This window comes from Hyperoodon ampullatus (genome assembly GCF_949752795.1).
Source record: "Hyperoodon ampullatus genome assembly, chromosome: 2".
Taxonomy (NCBI): Eukaryota; Metazoa; Chordata; class Mammalia; order Artiodactyla; family Ziphiidae; genus Hyperoodon; species Hyperoodon ampullatus.
The window spans coordinates 58,046,045-58,062,704 of record NC_136915.1 but is presented as its reverse complement, the minus strand read 5'-3'; the positions used below and the strand labels follow the sequence as shown (position 1 = coordinate 58,062,704).

The following is a 16,660-nucleotide window of genomic DNA, read 5'->3' as shown; positions in this document are numbered from 1 at the left end:
ACAACTGGGTCTGAAAATAAAGTCCTGTATTGTAACTTAGACTGAGAAACTTGGCAAGTTGTTGAGTTTCTTGGAGACTAAGTTTTTCTATCTTTAAAATGGGAAGGTTAGAAACAATATATATACAGTGGTTGGTAAGGTGTCTGAGACTGTTGTAGAAGTTGTACTTAAAACTGCGTTTTTCTCTAAATTTTCAAAGAATCTGAGCTCTTGGCACCTTTTTCACTTGGTTTGCATCTGGGTGGAGGTTTTCATTGGCTCTTTAGCACCTAAACTCTTTTCTTTTCATTGTTGACAAGAAATTAACTAGAGAATTCCCCTGATATGCTGCTACAGGTGTGATGCAGTGCTATGTCATATAGATTACGTGACATGAGTTACTCATAGAAGTTCTGGCTCGCTGGTTGACATTTAGATTATTCATCAGTCTAAGGAGTGTAAACCAGAATTGCCAGAAAGATAGATGAAACCTGTCAGATAAAGCCGTAACTCAAAATGGCCTTGTGTTAAAGCCATACCTTTAAAAAGTTTATTTTGGAGATGTCCAGCTGTTTCAAATCTAGCCTTTCATGATTTCATAACTTAGCCAATTTCCTCAAATTAAGAGACTTCAGAACTCTTTATGTATTAACCAGAAGCCATGAATGGCCACAGATTGCCTGACATAAGGACAACTGTACCAAGTATGTATTTTACTCAGATTTCCACAGTTCAGGTCAATCTAGCAGCATATCTGAATTAACTGAATATGTGGCCAAGGTGGGGATGAGAGGAGTACCAGCAATATGTCAGGAATGAAAAATACAACCAAACAATGGCATAATGACTAAGCTCCTATGCCCCAGACACAACAGATATGGCAAATGGCTGAGTTTTAGACACAACATGTATTCACAGATATGCTCCCAGCTGAGTGTGCAGTGGCTATTGTCAGTCTCTGTAGAGCTTAGATTCTTGTCCACAGGATGCAGACTTTTCAAGAGAAAGGTAAGCTGAATACCCCAATGTCGAACCAAACAACAACAAAAATGTGCTTCATATTTCTGCTCACGAGGAAAGAACATTTGTCCCCAAGACTTCATTCTCTGTTATCTGATTGCATTTGGGGAAGGCTCTGGTGCAAGCTTTTGCTGCTTCTGAGGGTACTTTGAAGAGCCACTCTGAACCAGATGGGAATTTCTCATCAAAGCTAACAATTAGAAAAACTAGAATTGGTCATGGGAAGCACCTATGTGTAGCATGGTACAGTGCAACAGGAAACAGGATTCTTGGGTTCTAATAGATTTGCCACTAACAATATAGTTGGTCCTCAATAAATTAAGTTTCCGAGCCATCATGCACATGATCCAACAAATATCTATTTGAATGCCTAGAGCTATTCTAAATGCCAGAACTACAATAATGAACAAGGTAGACACAATTCATGTCACCAATAAACTTACAGTCAAAGGGAGGAGATTAGTAAAAACCAAGTTCTACAGCAAAAACAACAAAAAAAGTCAAAAATCATAAATTGTGACAGCAAATTGTAAAACAAATAAGCTACTGACTTAGGATAATTAGAGAAGACCTCTCCAAAGAGATAACATCTAAGCTGAGGTCTGAAAAATAAGAAGGTCGAGCTCTAGCTTCAAAATTCTATGATTATATGTTTTGTTGGCAAGTCATAGAAGAATATAATAAATTACCCTGTGGATTTCCTTTTAATTATTATTATTATTTTTAAAACTTTTATTGGTGTGCAAAATACACACAAAATAGTGTACAAAATGACCATACTTATTTAACAAGCACTCAGGTGGGAAAGGAGAATATTACCAGCAAAAAAAGTCCATTTTGCTCTCTTCCAATCATTAACCACTGCATTTCAAAGGTAACATCCTGATAAAAAATATTAGTTTTTCCTGCTCTTGTTCTTTTATAAAAATGTAAACATACATCCTATTAATCTTTTGGTTTTCCTTTTAATTATTATTTTTAAGTCATTTGACTTTGAAGCCAAGAGAACAGATTTGATTCTAAGCATCATGATTTAGTGGCTGAGGGTCTTGGACACAGCTTGCAGCTTGGTTTCACATTGAATATGGAGATATAATAATACTTTCCTCTTGGTGAGCATCAGATGAGATAACATAGGTGAGAGTGCTGTGTGTAGAGCAAAGGGCTCTTCAGATAGGTTTCCTTACCATGCTATCTTGGATCTGGCAACACAAAAATAACAAACAGCTACACACTTAAAGAGAGTGGCCCTTTATGTAATGCTCTGTCTTTGTACCGCAGGAAGCTTTGAGAGCAAATAAGCTGTAAGTGAAGAAATGGGCCTTAAAAATCTCTACACTGCCCCATAATTAATGTTCCCTCAGGCAGAACCAGAGTCCTTGGGAAAGTGCAGTCCTGGCTCATGTACTTAGATTTGAAAAGTGTTCAAAGAAGAAAAATCTCTCCTGAATTATTTCTTACCAGTATCTCCTCCTTCTTCATTACCTTTACCAAAAAGCTCATTTTTTACTCATTTTAACTCAATATATTTATCTTACTTTCAAAAAAAGAGAATCCAGTCTTGCCCAGGGGTTCATGTTTTTGTTTGTTTATTTTGGCAAAGTTCTCCTATTTTAGGATTTATCAAGGGCCCTGAAAAGTCTTTTTATGAAAAGCAATCTATGACCTTTCTCAGTTAGAAATTTTACTATTTTACTATGCAGCATTCAACAATGACCTTACCTTAATGCCTCAAACATACAAAAAAAGATTATTAGTAAAGGAGTATTTTTAATTATTGCAAGCAAAATAAAATGAACGTACTGAAATTAAATTATACTGATTTTAAAGTGTTTAAAAAATAATATTGATAAATGTTGAGATATTATCAGGGACGCTCCCATGCAGTTGGTAAAACAGACGCAAATAAATGTGGTGCAACTAGATCTTAAGTGTGTTAAAATACAGCAGGGAAAAATTCAGTGGCAGCTCATCCTGTCAAGAACACAAGTAATGTACTGGCCCTGGCCAAGAAAAACATACCCATTACATCAATAAACGCAGATATAGCTAAATCATTCTGACTCAATTACAGAATGGAGCTAGGAGTAGTGATCACAATGGACAGGGACTAAGGCAGGGAGGGCACTGTGCCCTTTCATCTTGGTGGATGGGTAGCATCTGGCCAGTGAAACTGACCCTTCTGGGCTATCTACAGCAGGAGTTGGAGTCCATCTCATTAGTGACCCATCAGAAAGTCTCTAGCTTCTCACAGGCAAATGGGTGTGCAAAAGGATACTGGAAATGCACATTACCCCTGGATAGTCTAAGCATGTTGCATGAATTTAAAGTTTTTGAAAATGCAAAAAAATTTTTCCATCTTTAAACAGTACTGTGCCCACCGGTGACGTCATTACCTGTCCTAGCATTGGTCAAAACCAGGATAAGCTATCAAAACTCCCAATGCGAACAAATTTCCTAAATGACCAAGTAGAACTGCAGAGAGCTTTTCCAAATAAAACAAAACCAAAATCAATTACCACCAACTGACAAAAGCCTTCATCTGCTTTTCACTTCCCTCCTGACAGACCGAAGTAGAGCTATGCCTCCTTGATAATTTTTAGCCCGACTACCACTCTAAGCAAATGTGGAGCCTCAAAAATGCAAAGCAGAATTTCAGGGCTCAAGAGCTTGCAAACTGGATCAGACACAAATAAAACCCCAGATAATGAAAATGTTAGCTATGAGATTAACCAAAAAGATAGCTAAGAGGATGGTCTATGAAAATCTGATCCAAGTCAGGGTAGCTAAGGCAGAGTTTCATAAAAAGAAAGCCAAGAAGTCTAGCAGACCAGGAGTAGGTTCATAGTACAGGGCCTGATGATGTATTTGAGCCAAAGGGAGGTTTTCTAGGCAACAGGATACCAAGAGAGGGGTAGAGCCAACATTTCTTCATTCTCAGGTTATAATAAAACTCTTCCTTGTTTTCAATAGATCTTCTGATATCGAGGGTAGAGAGGAAGTTGGAAGTCCACTGTTGGGAACAACCAGAGCTACTAAAATTTTAGTCTTTTTTTTCAACTCTGTCAGTTCTTTTCCTATACTCAGCTGATTATCCTGGTTATTAAATAATCTCCTCTTCCCCCCTTTCACCCCCAGCAGTGAAATCTCCTTTTACGTATTTTAACTTTTAAAATCAAGTCTTCTGTATCGTATCATAATGGCTAAAAAACTAAGTTTTCTTATCCATCCAGGAGTTGAAAATTTTCTTTTCATTCCCTACATTATATGCTAAGAAAATTTCTAACTTTGTTCTACTTGATAAAATAAGTAATGATTAGCAATGGGTAAATAGCAAAAGAGCTAAAGTTAGACTATCAAGGATATTTTGGCATGGAATGATTTCCCTTAATAAACATTATCCACTAGTCCCTTTTTATTGGTGGAGGATATGTTCCACCCCCAGTGGATGCATGAAACTGAAGATAGTACTGCACTCTATATATACAATGTTTTTTCCTATACATTCATACCTATGATAAAGTTTAATTTACAAATTAGGCACAGTAAGAGATTAACAAAAATAACTAATACTAAAATAGAACAATTATAACAATATACTGTAATAAAAGTTACAGGAATGTGGCCTCTCTCTCGAAATATCTTATTGTACAAATTTAATGCTTTTTCCATCTCAATTAAGTACTTATCACACAGTGTGGCCATGACTTTTGCAGCTTGAGGCACAAAACTGGCACAAATTTCTTTTTTCTTTTTCACAATTTCACCAATAGAAGATTTATTCTTAGCATAGATCTTAGCAACCTCAGTATATGATTTTTTTCTTTCCTTATTAAGTTAAGAACTTTTACCTTTTCACTTAAAGGAAGCACTTTATAACTTCTCTTTGGCATATCTGAATGGCTAGCAGCACTACTCTACTGCTTTGGGGCCATTGTTATGTAAAATGTAAAGTAAGGGTCACTTGAACACAAGCACTGAGATACCAGGACAGTTGATCTGATAACCCCGTTGGCTACTAAGTGACTATTGGGCAGGATATGCTGGACAAAGGGGTGAATCACGTGCCTCCGGGTAGGTGAAGTGGGATGGTGTGTGATTTCATCACACTAATCAGAACAGCGCGCAATTTAAAACTTAGAAATTGTTTACTTCTGGAATTTTCCATTAAATATTTTTGGACTGCAGTTGACCACGGGTTACTGAAATGGTGGAAAGCAAAACCACAGATAAGGGGGAGGGACTACTATAAACGAGATGATCCGTTCTTCCCAAGTCATTTTCCCTTTATTTTTTCCTGCATCTGCTCATTTTAAGTAGTTAGGTTAATAGTTTAAAGTTTGTCAATGTTTTATGGCAAGATATTCGCAACATGTGCTTAACTCAGACATCTGAGTTAAACATCAAAACTCATCTTGAGCTACCTAAACACATCAAAATGTATCTCTATCTACTGTAAATGAGGTTTATTTGATTTAAAATGTTGAAAAGGCATTAATTACATCAATATTATTTCTAAATGTGTAGCTGCCCACACTGTTGAACCCAACTCCACCAAGATGTTGATAACACAACTCAAGAATCCAGAAATCTTATTTGAGTTGGGAGAGCTTTGCATAATTTGGGCCACTGGGCAGAAACGTTCTGGGGAGCAGGGATAGGGTCAACCTGAGATCACTGTCTTCGTTTCTACTTCCTAAGCCAACAGTTCTGCTAAGTAGCAGAGAGAATCGGAACATTGACTATTTTTCCACCAGTTGGTAAAACTCTCCAATTTATCACCTTCAGTTTCAGAGAGAGGAAAGGAAGAAATAGAAAGAAATTGAAGGAGTTTTACTAATCACAGGGTTTTTACTACTTAAACTTGGGCATTGGGATCAGTGGGAAAGCAAATAAGTATCAAAGCCTTAAAAATGTTGTCTTTTAATCCATTAATTCCATTTATGGAAATCTAACCTAAGAAAAGAATGAAGAAATAGGCTATTATGTTAACTGAAAAAGTTGGAAATAAATTATCTGTAGGGTAGCATTTCAATTATGTGCGGATGAAAATGTTAATCCTGGTTTCCTTAATGAGATTTTTTATCTGATGATATATGTATGTATATATATGTCTTATATTAATATGTATTAATTCAGATACATTAATATGTGTATTTATTCAGAAATTGAAACAACAAAAAGCAAAGAGAAGAAAAACAAAACAACCAATGCCAGGGACATTTAAAGTAACTTGTTCCAACTATTTCCTGCTAGATTTTGATCACAAAATTTTCAGGAATACTAAATTAGTTCTCTTTACTTGAAATGATTAAGACATGCAGAGCTTTTATTCATGAAGAGTAATGAGAAGGTTAAAAATCAATGCAAGCTAAAGAGGGAATGTCCCACGTCGTTCTTAAGCTTAATCAGCTTTTTGCTGAAGATGAAGAGCAAGCTGGATTTTAGTACCTTAATCTTCCACTAATTAACCTGATGACTCTGGAGAAGTCATGTCATAATAAAATTACTTTTCATTTAGATTGCTTTTTTATATTTTACAAAGATCTTTGGAGCATATTAGATATTTAACCCTCAGTTTTTATAATCCTCATCTATAAAACGAAGTCTTAAAATAGGTAATACCTATGGCTCCCTTATGGGCTCAAAGTTCTGGAATTTTGTCTAATGCAACCGCATAAGACTATAGCTAGAAAGAATACATTCAGGTCTCTTTTGGTTAGGTTTATCAACTTTTACCATCCATACTGACCAAAGACATTAGATAGATGCCAAATTATCACTCCACTTTGCCCCATTTGATTAGCTTTAGCACACAGCCTATGTGGTTGAGTTGGACAGATATTTTTATTTAATGATGACAGCCCTTCTTACTGTTTTCTTTTCAAAATAACTGTTCAAAATTTTGCCAAGACCTCTTGCCTTAAATGCAATTTTTTTTTTTTTTTTTTTTTTTTTTTGCCCTATGCGGGCCTCTCACTGCTGTGGCCTCTCCCGTTGCGGAGCACAGGCTCCAGACGCGCAGGCTCAGGGGCCATGGCTCACGGGCCCAGCCGCTCCGCGGCATGTGGGATCTTCCCGGACTGGGGCACCAACCCGTGTCCCCTGCATTGGCAGGCGGACTCCCAACCACTGAGCCACCAGAGAAGCCCTTAAATGCACATTTTTAAAACTGGATAAGTCACTTTTACCTTCTGGTATCTGTACTCAAATTTCATTTTTATAATTTGCTGAGGGTTATAACATTATGCACTATGCTTTAGCAAAGAATAAAGGGAACTGGGCCATTTAGAGTTTTAAAATGACTGTCTTTAAGATGACCATATTCTGAATAGCTAAAGAAAGAAAAAAGAGATGAAATTGAGCCATGAAGATGAATTTTCTTTTCAATAAGTTCACTAAACTTCAATCTCTGAAGGTTTTTAAATGGCAAGTAATTAGCTGAAGAAACATGTGACTCATGAGCAGAATTGCATGATTTATAGCTTTTAAACTCTACTCCATAAAGAGAAAAAAGTATCAGGCACTTTTTAAAGAGAAAAAGATTATCAGTGACTTCCCACAACAGAAACAAAAGAAACAGGAGTTTTACTGTCTTCTTCATTTCTAAATAACTTAACAGTCCTTTCTTTGTGGAAACACTTGGCTACTTTAAAGTAAATCAAACAAAGGAAGTTACAGTAAAATATCCAAGAGACTAAACAGTTTGGCACCAGTTGAGGGAAACATCACGTACAACTGGGCAAGACAGAGAGGGGTTGGCAGATCCCTGAAAAATGCTAACGTGGAGGGATGTACAGAGATGCACAGTGACAACTGGCACAGAGCCTTCTAGAGTGTGAAATCTATTGACCGTGACACAAGTTTGCCCTGGTATCTTCTGGTTTGGTAAGTCCTGGCTTCCAGATCTGAGCTATCTCTACTTGCTGAGCACACATTTACTTAGAAGTAAGATGTGCTGGAAGAATAGCACAAGAACAAGCTCCACCCTTGGCCTTTTCTTTCATAGATAACAATGGCATGGATCTGGGGAGGCTTCTAGACCGGGGCATACTCTAAAAGAAAAAAAACAATGAGAAAAAGTATAAAAAGATGTAAAACAAACTTTTATTCCATTGACATAGTGTAATTCTATTTTTCAAAACTAGTGTTCTAGATTTATACTTGCACTGTAAACATAATTACCTGATTTTTTTAATGTGGAGAGAAAGGCTCCCATTAAAATGACTTATTTATTCTATTTTGAGAATATCAGCTCTTATCAGCTAGCCAGAGGTGCACCAATCAACGGTAATGTTCCTTCACTTCATTCCTTCTTGTTTTTTAGAGATTTGTTCACTTGGGTACTTTCAAGTGAGTTAAGTGGGCTAAATCGATTAGAATTCAGTGGAGAAAATGGTTCTGTAAATACCAATGCAAAAGTATTTCAATTAAGCAAAACAGATTACAGATCAAATTTACTACAAAGCGCTAAACAAATTTCAAAATCTTCAATTTAGGTTTTGATAAGAATAGAATGTGGAATACTGACTTACACTCAATAATACAACTCTATTTTGTCAGAAAGAGTAACTGAAATAATGCTGGATAAAGAATAAACAACTTAATTTTCTATTTCATCTCTGCATGAAGACAAATCTAAGGGAGACAGTCTCCATGTTACTTCTAGGAAATTTCCCTATATTGACTACTGCTACAGAAACATCGCTCCTCTGTTTTATGGTCATATTGCATGCATTGGAAAGGACATAGTATATGATGAAATTGCCCCAATTATTTTAATCATAATAAAATGAAAAAATAACAGGAACAGCCTCTCTCTGTTTTCTTTTTATTTTGGGGGTTGGGGGGAGTAGGTAAAAGGGAAATTAGAGGGTAGGCTAAAGTCTTTTAAACAAAACTTACTATCTTATTTTAGGTCATGTTAGAGAAGACTTTGGGGAAAAAAATAGATCTTGAATTTAGCAAACTGATACAGTGGATTAGTTTAATATCATTATTTACAGTTTTATGGATGCTTTAGAACCATTTTCTATAACTATGGTTATTCTTCCCCCTCTTCTATGTTAATGGACACTGCTTCCCAGCCACAAAGACTGAGCTGGAGGTTATTAATGGCCAATCTAGAGGCCCAGAATATGGTAATTGCAGATTAGGATTCTGAACCAGACCTACCCATTGGTGATAGCCAGAGTTAGAAGAATAAGACTTCCCAGAAACCACAACAAAATTCCCTTATAAGAATGATTAACTATCTCTTTATTTCTATATTTATCTGTCCCATTGGGGTCACTGATGGTGAGTCAGATGGCCCTGGGTATGAATCCTGGCTCTCATCTTTACCTTAGCCAATTTATTTCAACTCTCTAAGCCACACTCTACTCATCTGTAAAATGGGGATAATAATAGTACCTATCCAAAGAGCTTCTGTGAGTATTAATGACAGAATGTAGATCAGGAGCTTAGCACAATATCTGCACACAAAGTATACACCTGCAAAAATAGATTGGTTGTTCACTATTTTTGTTCTATCGATAAATACAAGAGCTGAAGTAGACCATGGAGACAGTCCTCTCCAACAGTTTTTTTTTTTTTTTTTTTTTGTAGTTAAGAAAAGGCAAAGATTCAAAATGATTTAATTGTTTAAGATAAAAACACCTCAATAAAGGCAGAGCTAGAACTCAAACTCATGGCTTATTCCCAGGCTCTTTCCACTTTGCTGTCTCTAGTACCATACATATCTGAGCAGTAGAGAAAGAAAAATTGGATCAAAACACTGTATGATTCCCCCTCTTGGCCATCAGAACTGATTTTTATTCTATTCTGCCCTCTAATCCGAGGTCACCTCCAACATTTGTGGAGCCACATATCATAAGTCTAATCGTATAAGGATATAAATTGAGCTACCTCCAATACTCCTACTTTGACAGACATCCCTTCCTATGGAAGGCCAGATTGAACACCTTGGATATGGTAGTGCAGGGGGATCTAGTTCGTGGACCACACCCTGCCCCATTCTTTCCCCATGTCCTAGCACCAACAGGGACCTTGTATGTGGGTCCTATAAGTACACCCTCTGCTTAGACAGCCTGCATGTCCAAGCTTCTCCCACACTACTGTCTCAAGCCAAATTGCTGCCTCTTGGCTACTCCTTGGGCTTAAAGTATGCTTTCCTGCAGCACACCCAGGAAAGAGGCCTGCATAGGCCCTGGAAGTGAGTTCAAAGCCATTTGAGCAGACAGTGTGAGGGTGGACGCAGTATGAAAGGGGGAGCACAGGTGCTCCCTCGACCCAGCAGCCTCCCCACATCCTGGAGCAGGGTACAGCTGCATGCAGACTAGGCTAGGCTCTCTATAAGCACAGTGCCCAGGAAGAGGGGTCCTTCTGCCCCATGGGGGGCACTGCTCTAATCATGTCATTCAATTTTGCGCCAAAGTGGAATTAATCCATTTCAGTAATTGGTTACCTGTCTATCATCTTCCCAACAGAGTTCTAAGATGAATCCATTGATCAATAAGATCTATTTCCTTTTAGTTCTGCTGGATCCAACATTTCCCATCCTTACAAATTATACAATTGGATAGAGAATGACTCACCAACTGTAAGGGAATCAACCTGTCATGGTCACATTCCAGTGACATGCAGCTCGGGTCCCAGGAGGCTCCAGGCTGGTAGAATTCGATGACTTAATTCCTTCCCACCCAAGAGCACAGGCAATTAGTTGGCTTCACGTTTGGTACTCTAGTAAGGCTACACCTGAAGAATTGGAAAAATAAGCCTATAGAGCTGAGAGGACTCATTTCCCCTGTCATGGTATCTGTAGCGGACTTTCTGATGCCCTTTAGAGAAAACGGTCCGTCTCTCTCCCGTTCCCATCTTATAGCCTTCCTTAGCAAACATTTACTGAAATGCTGGGTCCTGGTGCTCCATTCTCAAGAGAGTACTGATATTATTCAGGACTGCTCTTCTCAACAATAGAACATCCATTTTCATCGATAAGGCCCAAACCTTTGTACTACACATAAAATAGTCCCAGGGCAAAGCTAGTTGAGAAAGAAAAGTGTAGTAGGGGACTTTGGGGGGAAAGTTAGGTCAGTGAACAGCTGCTTGAAGATAGCTCCTTACTGGGTATTACATCTTTTTTTTTTTTTTTTTTTTTTTCGGTACGCGGGCCTCTCACTGTTGTGGTCTCTCCCGTTGTGGAGCACAGGCTACGGACCCTGTGCTCAGCAGCCATGGCTCACGGGCCCAGCCGCTCCGCGGCATGCAGGATCCTCCCGGACCGGGGCATGAACCCGTGTCTCCTGCATCGGCAGGCGGACTCTCAACCACTGCGCCACCAGGAAAGCCCCTGGGTATTACATCTTTTGAAAGACATTCAACACGCCGGGTACGAATAACCCCTTTGACATTTTTCACCTGAAAATTTTAGGCCAGAGACACTGTTTCTCAGTCAAAGCTCCCTCTTTGCCCTCAGTCACAACGCCACCTCACTGGGATTGTTCTGTGTCGGTCCTTCCTCAGCCACTGTTGTTGTAACTCTGTACTTTTCTGCCTGCGTCTGTCAGGAAGGAGACAGGAAATTCTAGTCACCCTCACAGCAGCTGCGCCATTCCTCCTCTCCTCCTCCAATGACGTCGGTTGGCTTTGGTGACACGAGGTCAGGAACTGAGCCACAGTGAAGGTCAGGAAGATAGGTCAGTGTTTATGCCGCTGTTGGGCTGGGGACCCTGCTGAGGCTATTTGCTTTCTTCCTTTCTATACTGTTTCTCTTTCCGTTCCTCTTTTTATAATGCGCAGCCAAAGCATCCTGTTTTCAAAACATCTGACTGTTTTGCCACTGAGGAACTCATGCTCTGATGCATTTCGCTGAAGTGTAAGACAATTCTTCTAATTCAGGAGGTGATAAAAGTTGAAACAAAAAATTAATGAACAAATCTAAGAAGGCAATCTGTGGTTACAGAAAACAGCTCTCACGCATCTAGCTGCTGGCAGAAGGTTCACTAGACATCCTTTTCATCTTGAAAGACAATATCATTGCCCTGTAAAACTCCTACTTAATTTATTCCATCTTGCTGTAATTCTTGGGGAAAAATAATCTACAATCCTGACCCACCTGGCTGCATCTTTCTCTGTAATTCTGGAATTCTATTTGGCCTGTGGCCAGCATTAAGGAATGAGGGAAATTTGAGCCAAGGAAAAGACTATGTTTTTGTAAGTCACAGAAACAGTTCCTCGTCTTACTCTCTGGGCTCTGAAGCACACTTGGGATGGTTGCAATCTTTGAGTCACGGTTTTCTTCAAAAGGGTTAAGAAAAAGCAACAAACAAATCCATCCCTACCCAGATGAAGTGAATATAAAGACTACTTGTTTTCCTCTACTAGACACAGTCGACGTTCTACCATTTGCATGTAGACTGGCATACATGTAATCTCCAAACCCCTAAGCAAAACACAGGCTCTCCCATCACCACTCTCATGCAAGTTCAGAGGCTGCAAACAAAACTCAGCAGTCACTTAGCTGATCAGAACTAGAGACAGATAGTTTTGTGCAAAGATGTAGCAGATGCTATTAATAAGTTATCACTCATTGAACTTTTGCTACACATCAGGGGCCTTGCTGAGTGCTTTAGAACGCATTATCTCAATCTTCACAGCAACCCCAGTAAGGTAGGGACCACGTTCATCCCTGTTTTACAGATGAGAAAGTTGAGTCTTAGAGCAGCTAAGTAAGTTGGCCAAGGTCAAGTAGCTAGTAAATGATAGAAACAGGATCTGAACCATGATCTGTGGACTCCAAAGCCCATGCTTTTCACAAACTTCCTGTATAGAACATCTTCACACTTACTTCCAAGTCTGTAACTCAGAGATTTGCCACAGCTCCTGTGTTCAGTGAGAGTAAGCAGAAGATGATCGGAAAAGACTACACAGTAATGATGATAATGACGATGATGACGATGATGATATTTTTAAACAGCAGCTCAGATGGAACACTCAAATAATTTTGAGAATATTTAAAATCAAATGTGAATTTTAGTTTTACCACAGATAATTCAGTTCCCCCTAAACTGGTATAGATCAATTTCTTTTTGGTGGCCACAATAATATTCACATTATATTATATCGTATGTGCCATGGATTAACCCTGAGATGATTATCTGGATAATCAAGACTTCGAGATTGGGGGTAGGTAAAAAGAGAGCTAAGTAAAGAGAGAGAGATCTTTTTAAAAATTGAAACTGACTTCAGCTGTCATCTGGGCATTATTCATCCACTGGGTAATTGCTTTGCCCTACAACCTCTCCACTGTAGCTCTAGAAATAGGTGAAGCTGCATGCCTTCTACTTAAGCTAACTGTGTCAGCATTAAGGTTTAGCCCTTTCTTTAGGGTTAGCTCTATTCAACTTTCATTGCTTCCTGCACAGGACACCATAAAGGAGGAGCGGAAGCCTGAAGCGATTGGAATTCTCACTAGGTCCTACACAGTCCCTGGTGTCAGAGCCTCATTAACTATACACTGAATGTGAGATTATTTGTAATAAATCTGCAAGACAGACAATGTCTAATTTCAGCAGTCCAGACACAAACCTGGTTAGAATCCACAAGGCATCAACAGTCGAAATGAAAACTAATGGCAATTTGCAGTTTCTCAATGAGTAATCTTTCTCTCCAGAGAGAGAAAGTTGCCCACTTTATCTTAGTGACTCCAGAAGAAAGTTCAGGGTGTCCTTTATGGTGAAACCTGCTAAAAAACTACCCCTAAATACCAGATCTACATCTTGCATGTGTATCAATGATCACAAAATGCAAAGAACAGAGTATCTGTGAATGTTTCACAGGAGTCTAAAGCCTGTGTGAAAATCCTCCTACATGAACTCCAGTGTGGTTTGGAGAAGTTATGTAGTTACGCCCTCCTCATGGGAAAGCAGCTGGTTGAGATTTACAACAGCCTGGAAAAACCCAGAATTTAGCTTCAATTGACAACTTCAGAGAAAAGTCAGTCAATAGTTAAACCTCAAACTTTTTTTTTTCCAATTTGAATCTGAACTAAAATTTGAGAGAGGCTTATTTTTTTTTTTGCCCTTTCATTAACCAATAAACAAGAGTAAGAAAAATCTACTCTCTATACCACAACCCCGTACCCCGCCAACCTTCAGGACATGATGCTTCCTCTACTCAGATCCTCTGAGCAGGAGCCAGCAAGTCTTGAAGGGAAGGTGATACTTTTAACCCCAGGAAAAAGGGAGGAGGAACACACATGCAGGGCTGGAAAGGGTATGTTGGCAGGTGTGGAGCAAAATCTCTTCCCAGCCCCAGAACCTTAAGACAATAAGATAATACCTCAGGCTAGGATGATTGGGATTTTGAAATGTGTATTTATGAGGGTGCAGTGTTAAGGCTTTCAATTAAAATAATACATACACAGACACACATATATATGCATATAGATAGATAGATGATAGATAGATAGATAGATAGATAGATAGATATAAAATTAACAGTCTCCAAGAGAAAAATACAAACAAAAAGCAACAACTCTCACTACATAAATTAGCACTCTAAATCCAGGTGTTACTTAAACAAATGATATAATGGTAGATAATTAAAGCTCTTCAACACTAAGTTTTGCCTGGGCACGGTACATAAAATCATTTCTTTGCAGTATGAGTGGAACTTCATTTCATATGATTCCACTTTGCAAAGCAGCAAACTTTAAAAAAATAACTTTTTTTTTTGGAGGCAAAGTATATTGTTTCTTTTTTTAATCTTAGGTCATACCAACATCACAAAAGAAATGTTGGAGAATATCAGAACACCCTTCTGAGGAGAATTTCAGAATTTGTGAAACTTCAGGGCAAACCATTCTCACCATCGATATACAGAAATCACATTATTTTCTTGTTCAGACACACATATATAACACCTGATTGCAACGCAACATTTTACCCTATGGATTCATTCAGATTTTATCTTCCTGCTAACTATTTACAAAACAATAAAAAAGCATTTTCACTTGTATGGTGATTGGTACACTTCATAAACACCCCTCACCTTAAACACATTCCGCACGGCATCAATAAGAAAGAGGTTCTCGGAATTAAAGCCTGCTGAGGAATTTAAACTTTTGCTGTAGCATCACGACGCAAGCAAAGTGGAGCACTTTGGAACAGAATCATCGGAGGCATATCAACAAAGCTGACAGTGGCGTCCCCATGCACCTCTGCTGCTGGCGGAGGCCAGGGCAGCCCGGAGCTCCCCGCGCGGTCACACTTTAATGAATAAAACTGTCATCTCTTACCTTGTTAGACGCCATCTCGCTGACAGAGCGGTAGGTCTGTATGGTCTCTAGCTGGTCTAAGCACCAGTCCAATTCCTCCAGCGTTTCCATTGCTAATTTTTGATAAGATTCTTCTGCAAACAAACACACAGACATGTAGTTAGGCTGGAGCTGCTGCAGGCTGTCCATAGCCGAGTCACCGCTGCCGCCGCTGATCCCGGCGCTACTGAAGGTGGCCCCGTGCTCCTTCATTATTTGCACGCCGACTCCTTCCTTCCAGCTCTCTCCACCAGGAGAACAAATCACCGTGGTGCTCTGCCCGGGATGGCTCGTGCCAAGTTTTCACCCCCCGCCCCCAGGCTGGATGAGGTGTCTGCGATCTACCAAGAAACTTCCTCTGAGGAAGAAGGCGGGGAACCGGCTCTTAAAAGCTCATCTGCATACATGAGTCCTAAAACTCAAGGCAGAAGCAGTCAGTTTTCTCAGGCTCTCTCTGCCTTCGTCATCTTGGGGCTCTTTAGGGTGCGTGATGTCATTTCTGAGTGTTTGCAGTCTAGAGGAGAAATGAGGAAAGCATTTTCTCATTTGGCTTTTCTTCTAAATGAAACGTACAATCGAAAACTGGAGGGGGAAACTGACAGTTACGTTGTTGGAAGGCTAAGCAGTCATTCATTCTGGGGAATGTGCAAATGTTGGAATAACTTTCAATTCAACAAACACTGACCAGCACAAGTCTCCCTCTCTTGCGAGTCTCCCTTTTAAGTAGAGGCAAAATGAGGTCTCCCTGATAAGAGTGCAGTCTCAGAGAAACTGTCTGGAGTTTTACATGAACACATTTATTGGCTGGGGAGTTGGGCAGTTCTTGTTATACTAAACAAAGCTAAAACTTCTCTTCTGCAACTGCCAGGATCACAGGGAAATTCTGAACCAGACTTTCAGGTGGAGCCAGATGTGAACGCTGCAGATTTTCTGATTAAAGCCGGGGCCTCGGATTTGTCACTGTAGGAATCCAGACTTTCTGTAAATATGTCTCAGTGGCCCATTCAAAAATTATTGCTTTTAAGATCATATTTTTGCTGGGTAATGAAACTCTTTTTAAGTGTTCACAATACGTCATTTCATACCCAAAATTTCGTGAGTCTAAGCTAATACTTAAGATTATTGACTTAAGAACCCTATGTTAATAAACACTGAAATTAATTTTATAAATGCTAGATGAACCAATGATGCTACAGACAGTTATAAAAATCAGTCAGACTCTCCTGCATACATGACTGATTTTTGAAGGGAACACCATCCATTAACTCTACCAAGCTTTCTGGAATGCAAGCACACAATAGGCGCTAATAAAATTAAAAATCTCACATGAAATTCTATTATAAG

The 16,660-nt window shown here is 39.1% G+C and overlaps 1 protein-coding gene across 4 annotated transcripts in view; it reads right to left on the bottom strand.

Annotated features, from left to right (window-relative positions):
• PDE4B (phosphodiesterase 4B) overlaps positions 1-16,660 on the bottom strand; it is a gene marked incomplete at both ends in the record, with an annotated part of 505,104 nt that overhangs the window by 24,778 nt on the left and 463,666 nt on the right. For all 4 annotated transcript variants that reach the window (XM_079698748.1, XM_079698750.1, XM_079698749.1 and 1 more), the window contains one exon: positions 15,299-15,411. In XM_079698748.1, the coding sequence (XP_079554874.1) occupies positions 15,299-15,411 (113 nt within the window). The remainder of the gene's footprint in view (positions 1-15,298; positions 15,412-16,660) is intronic.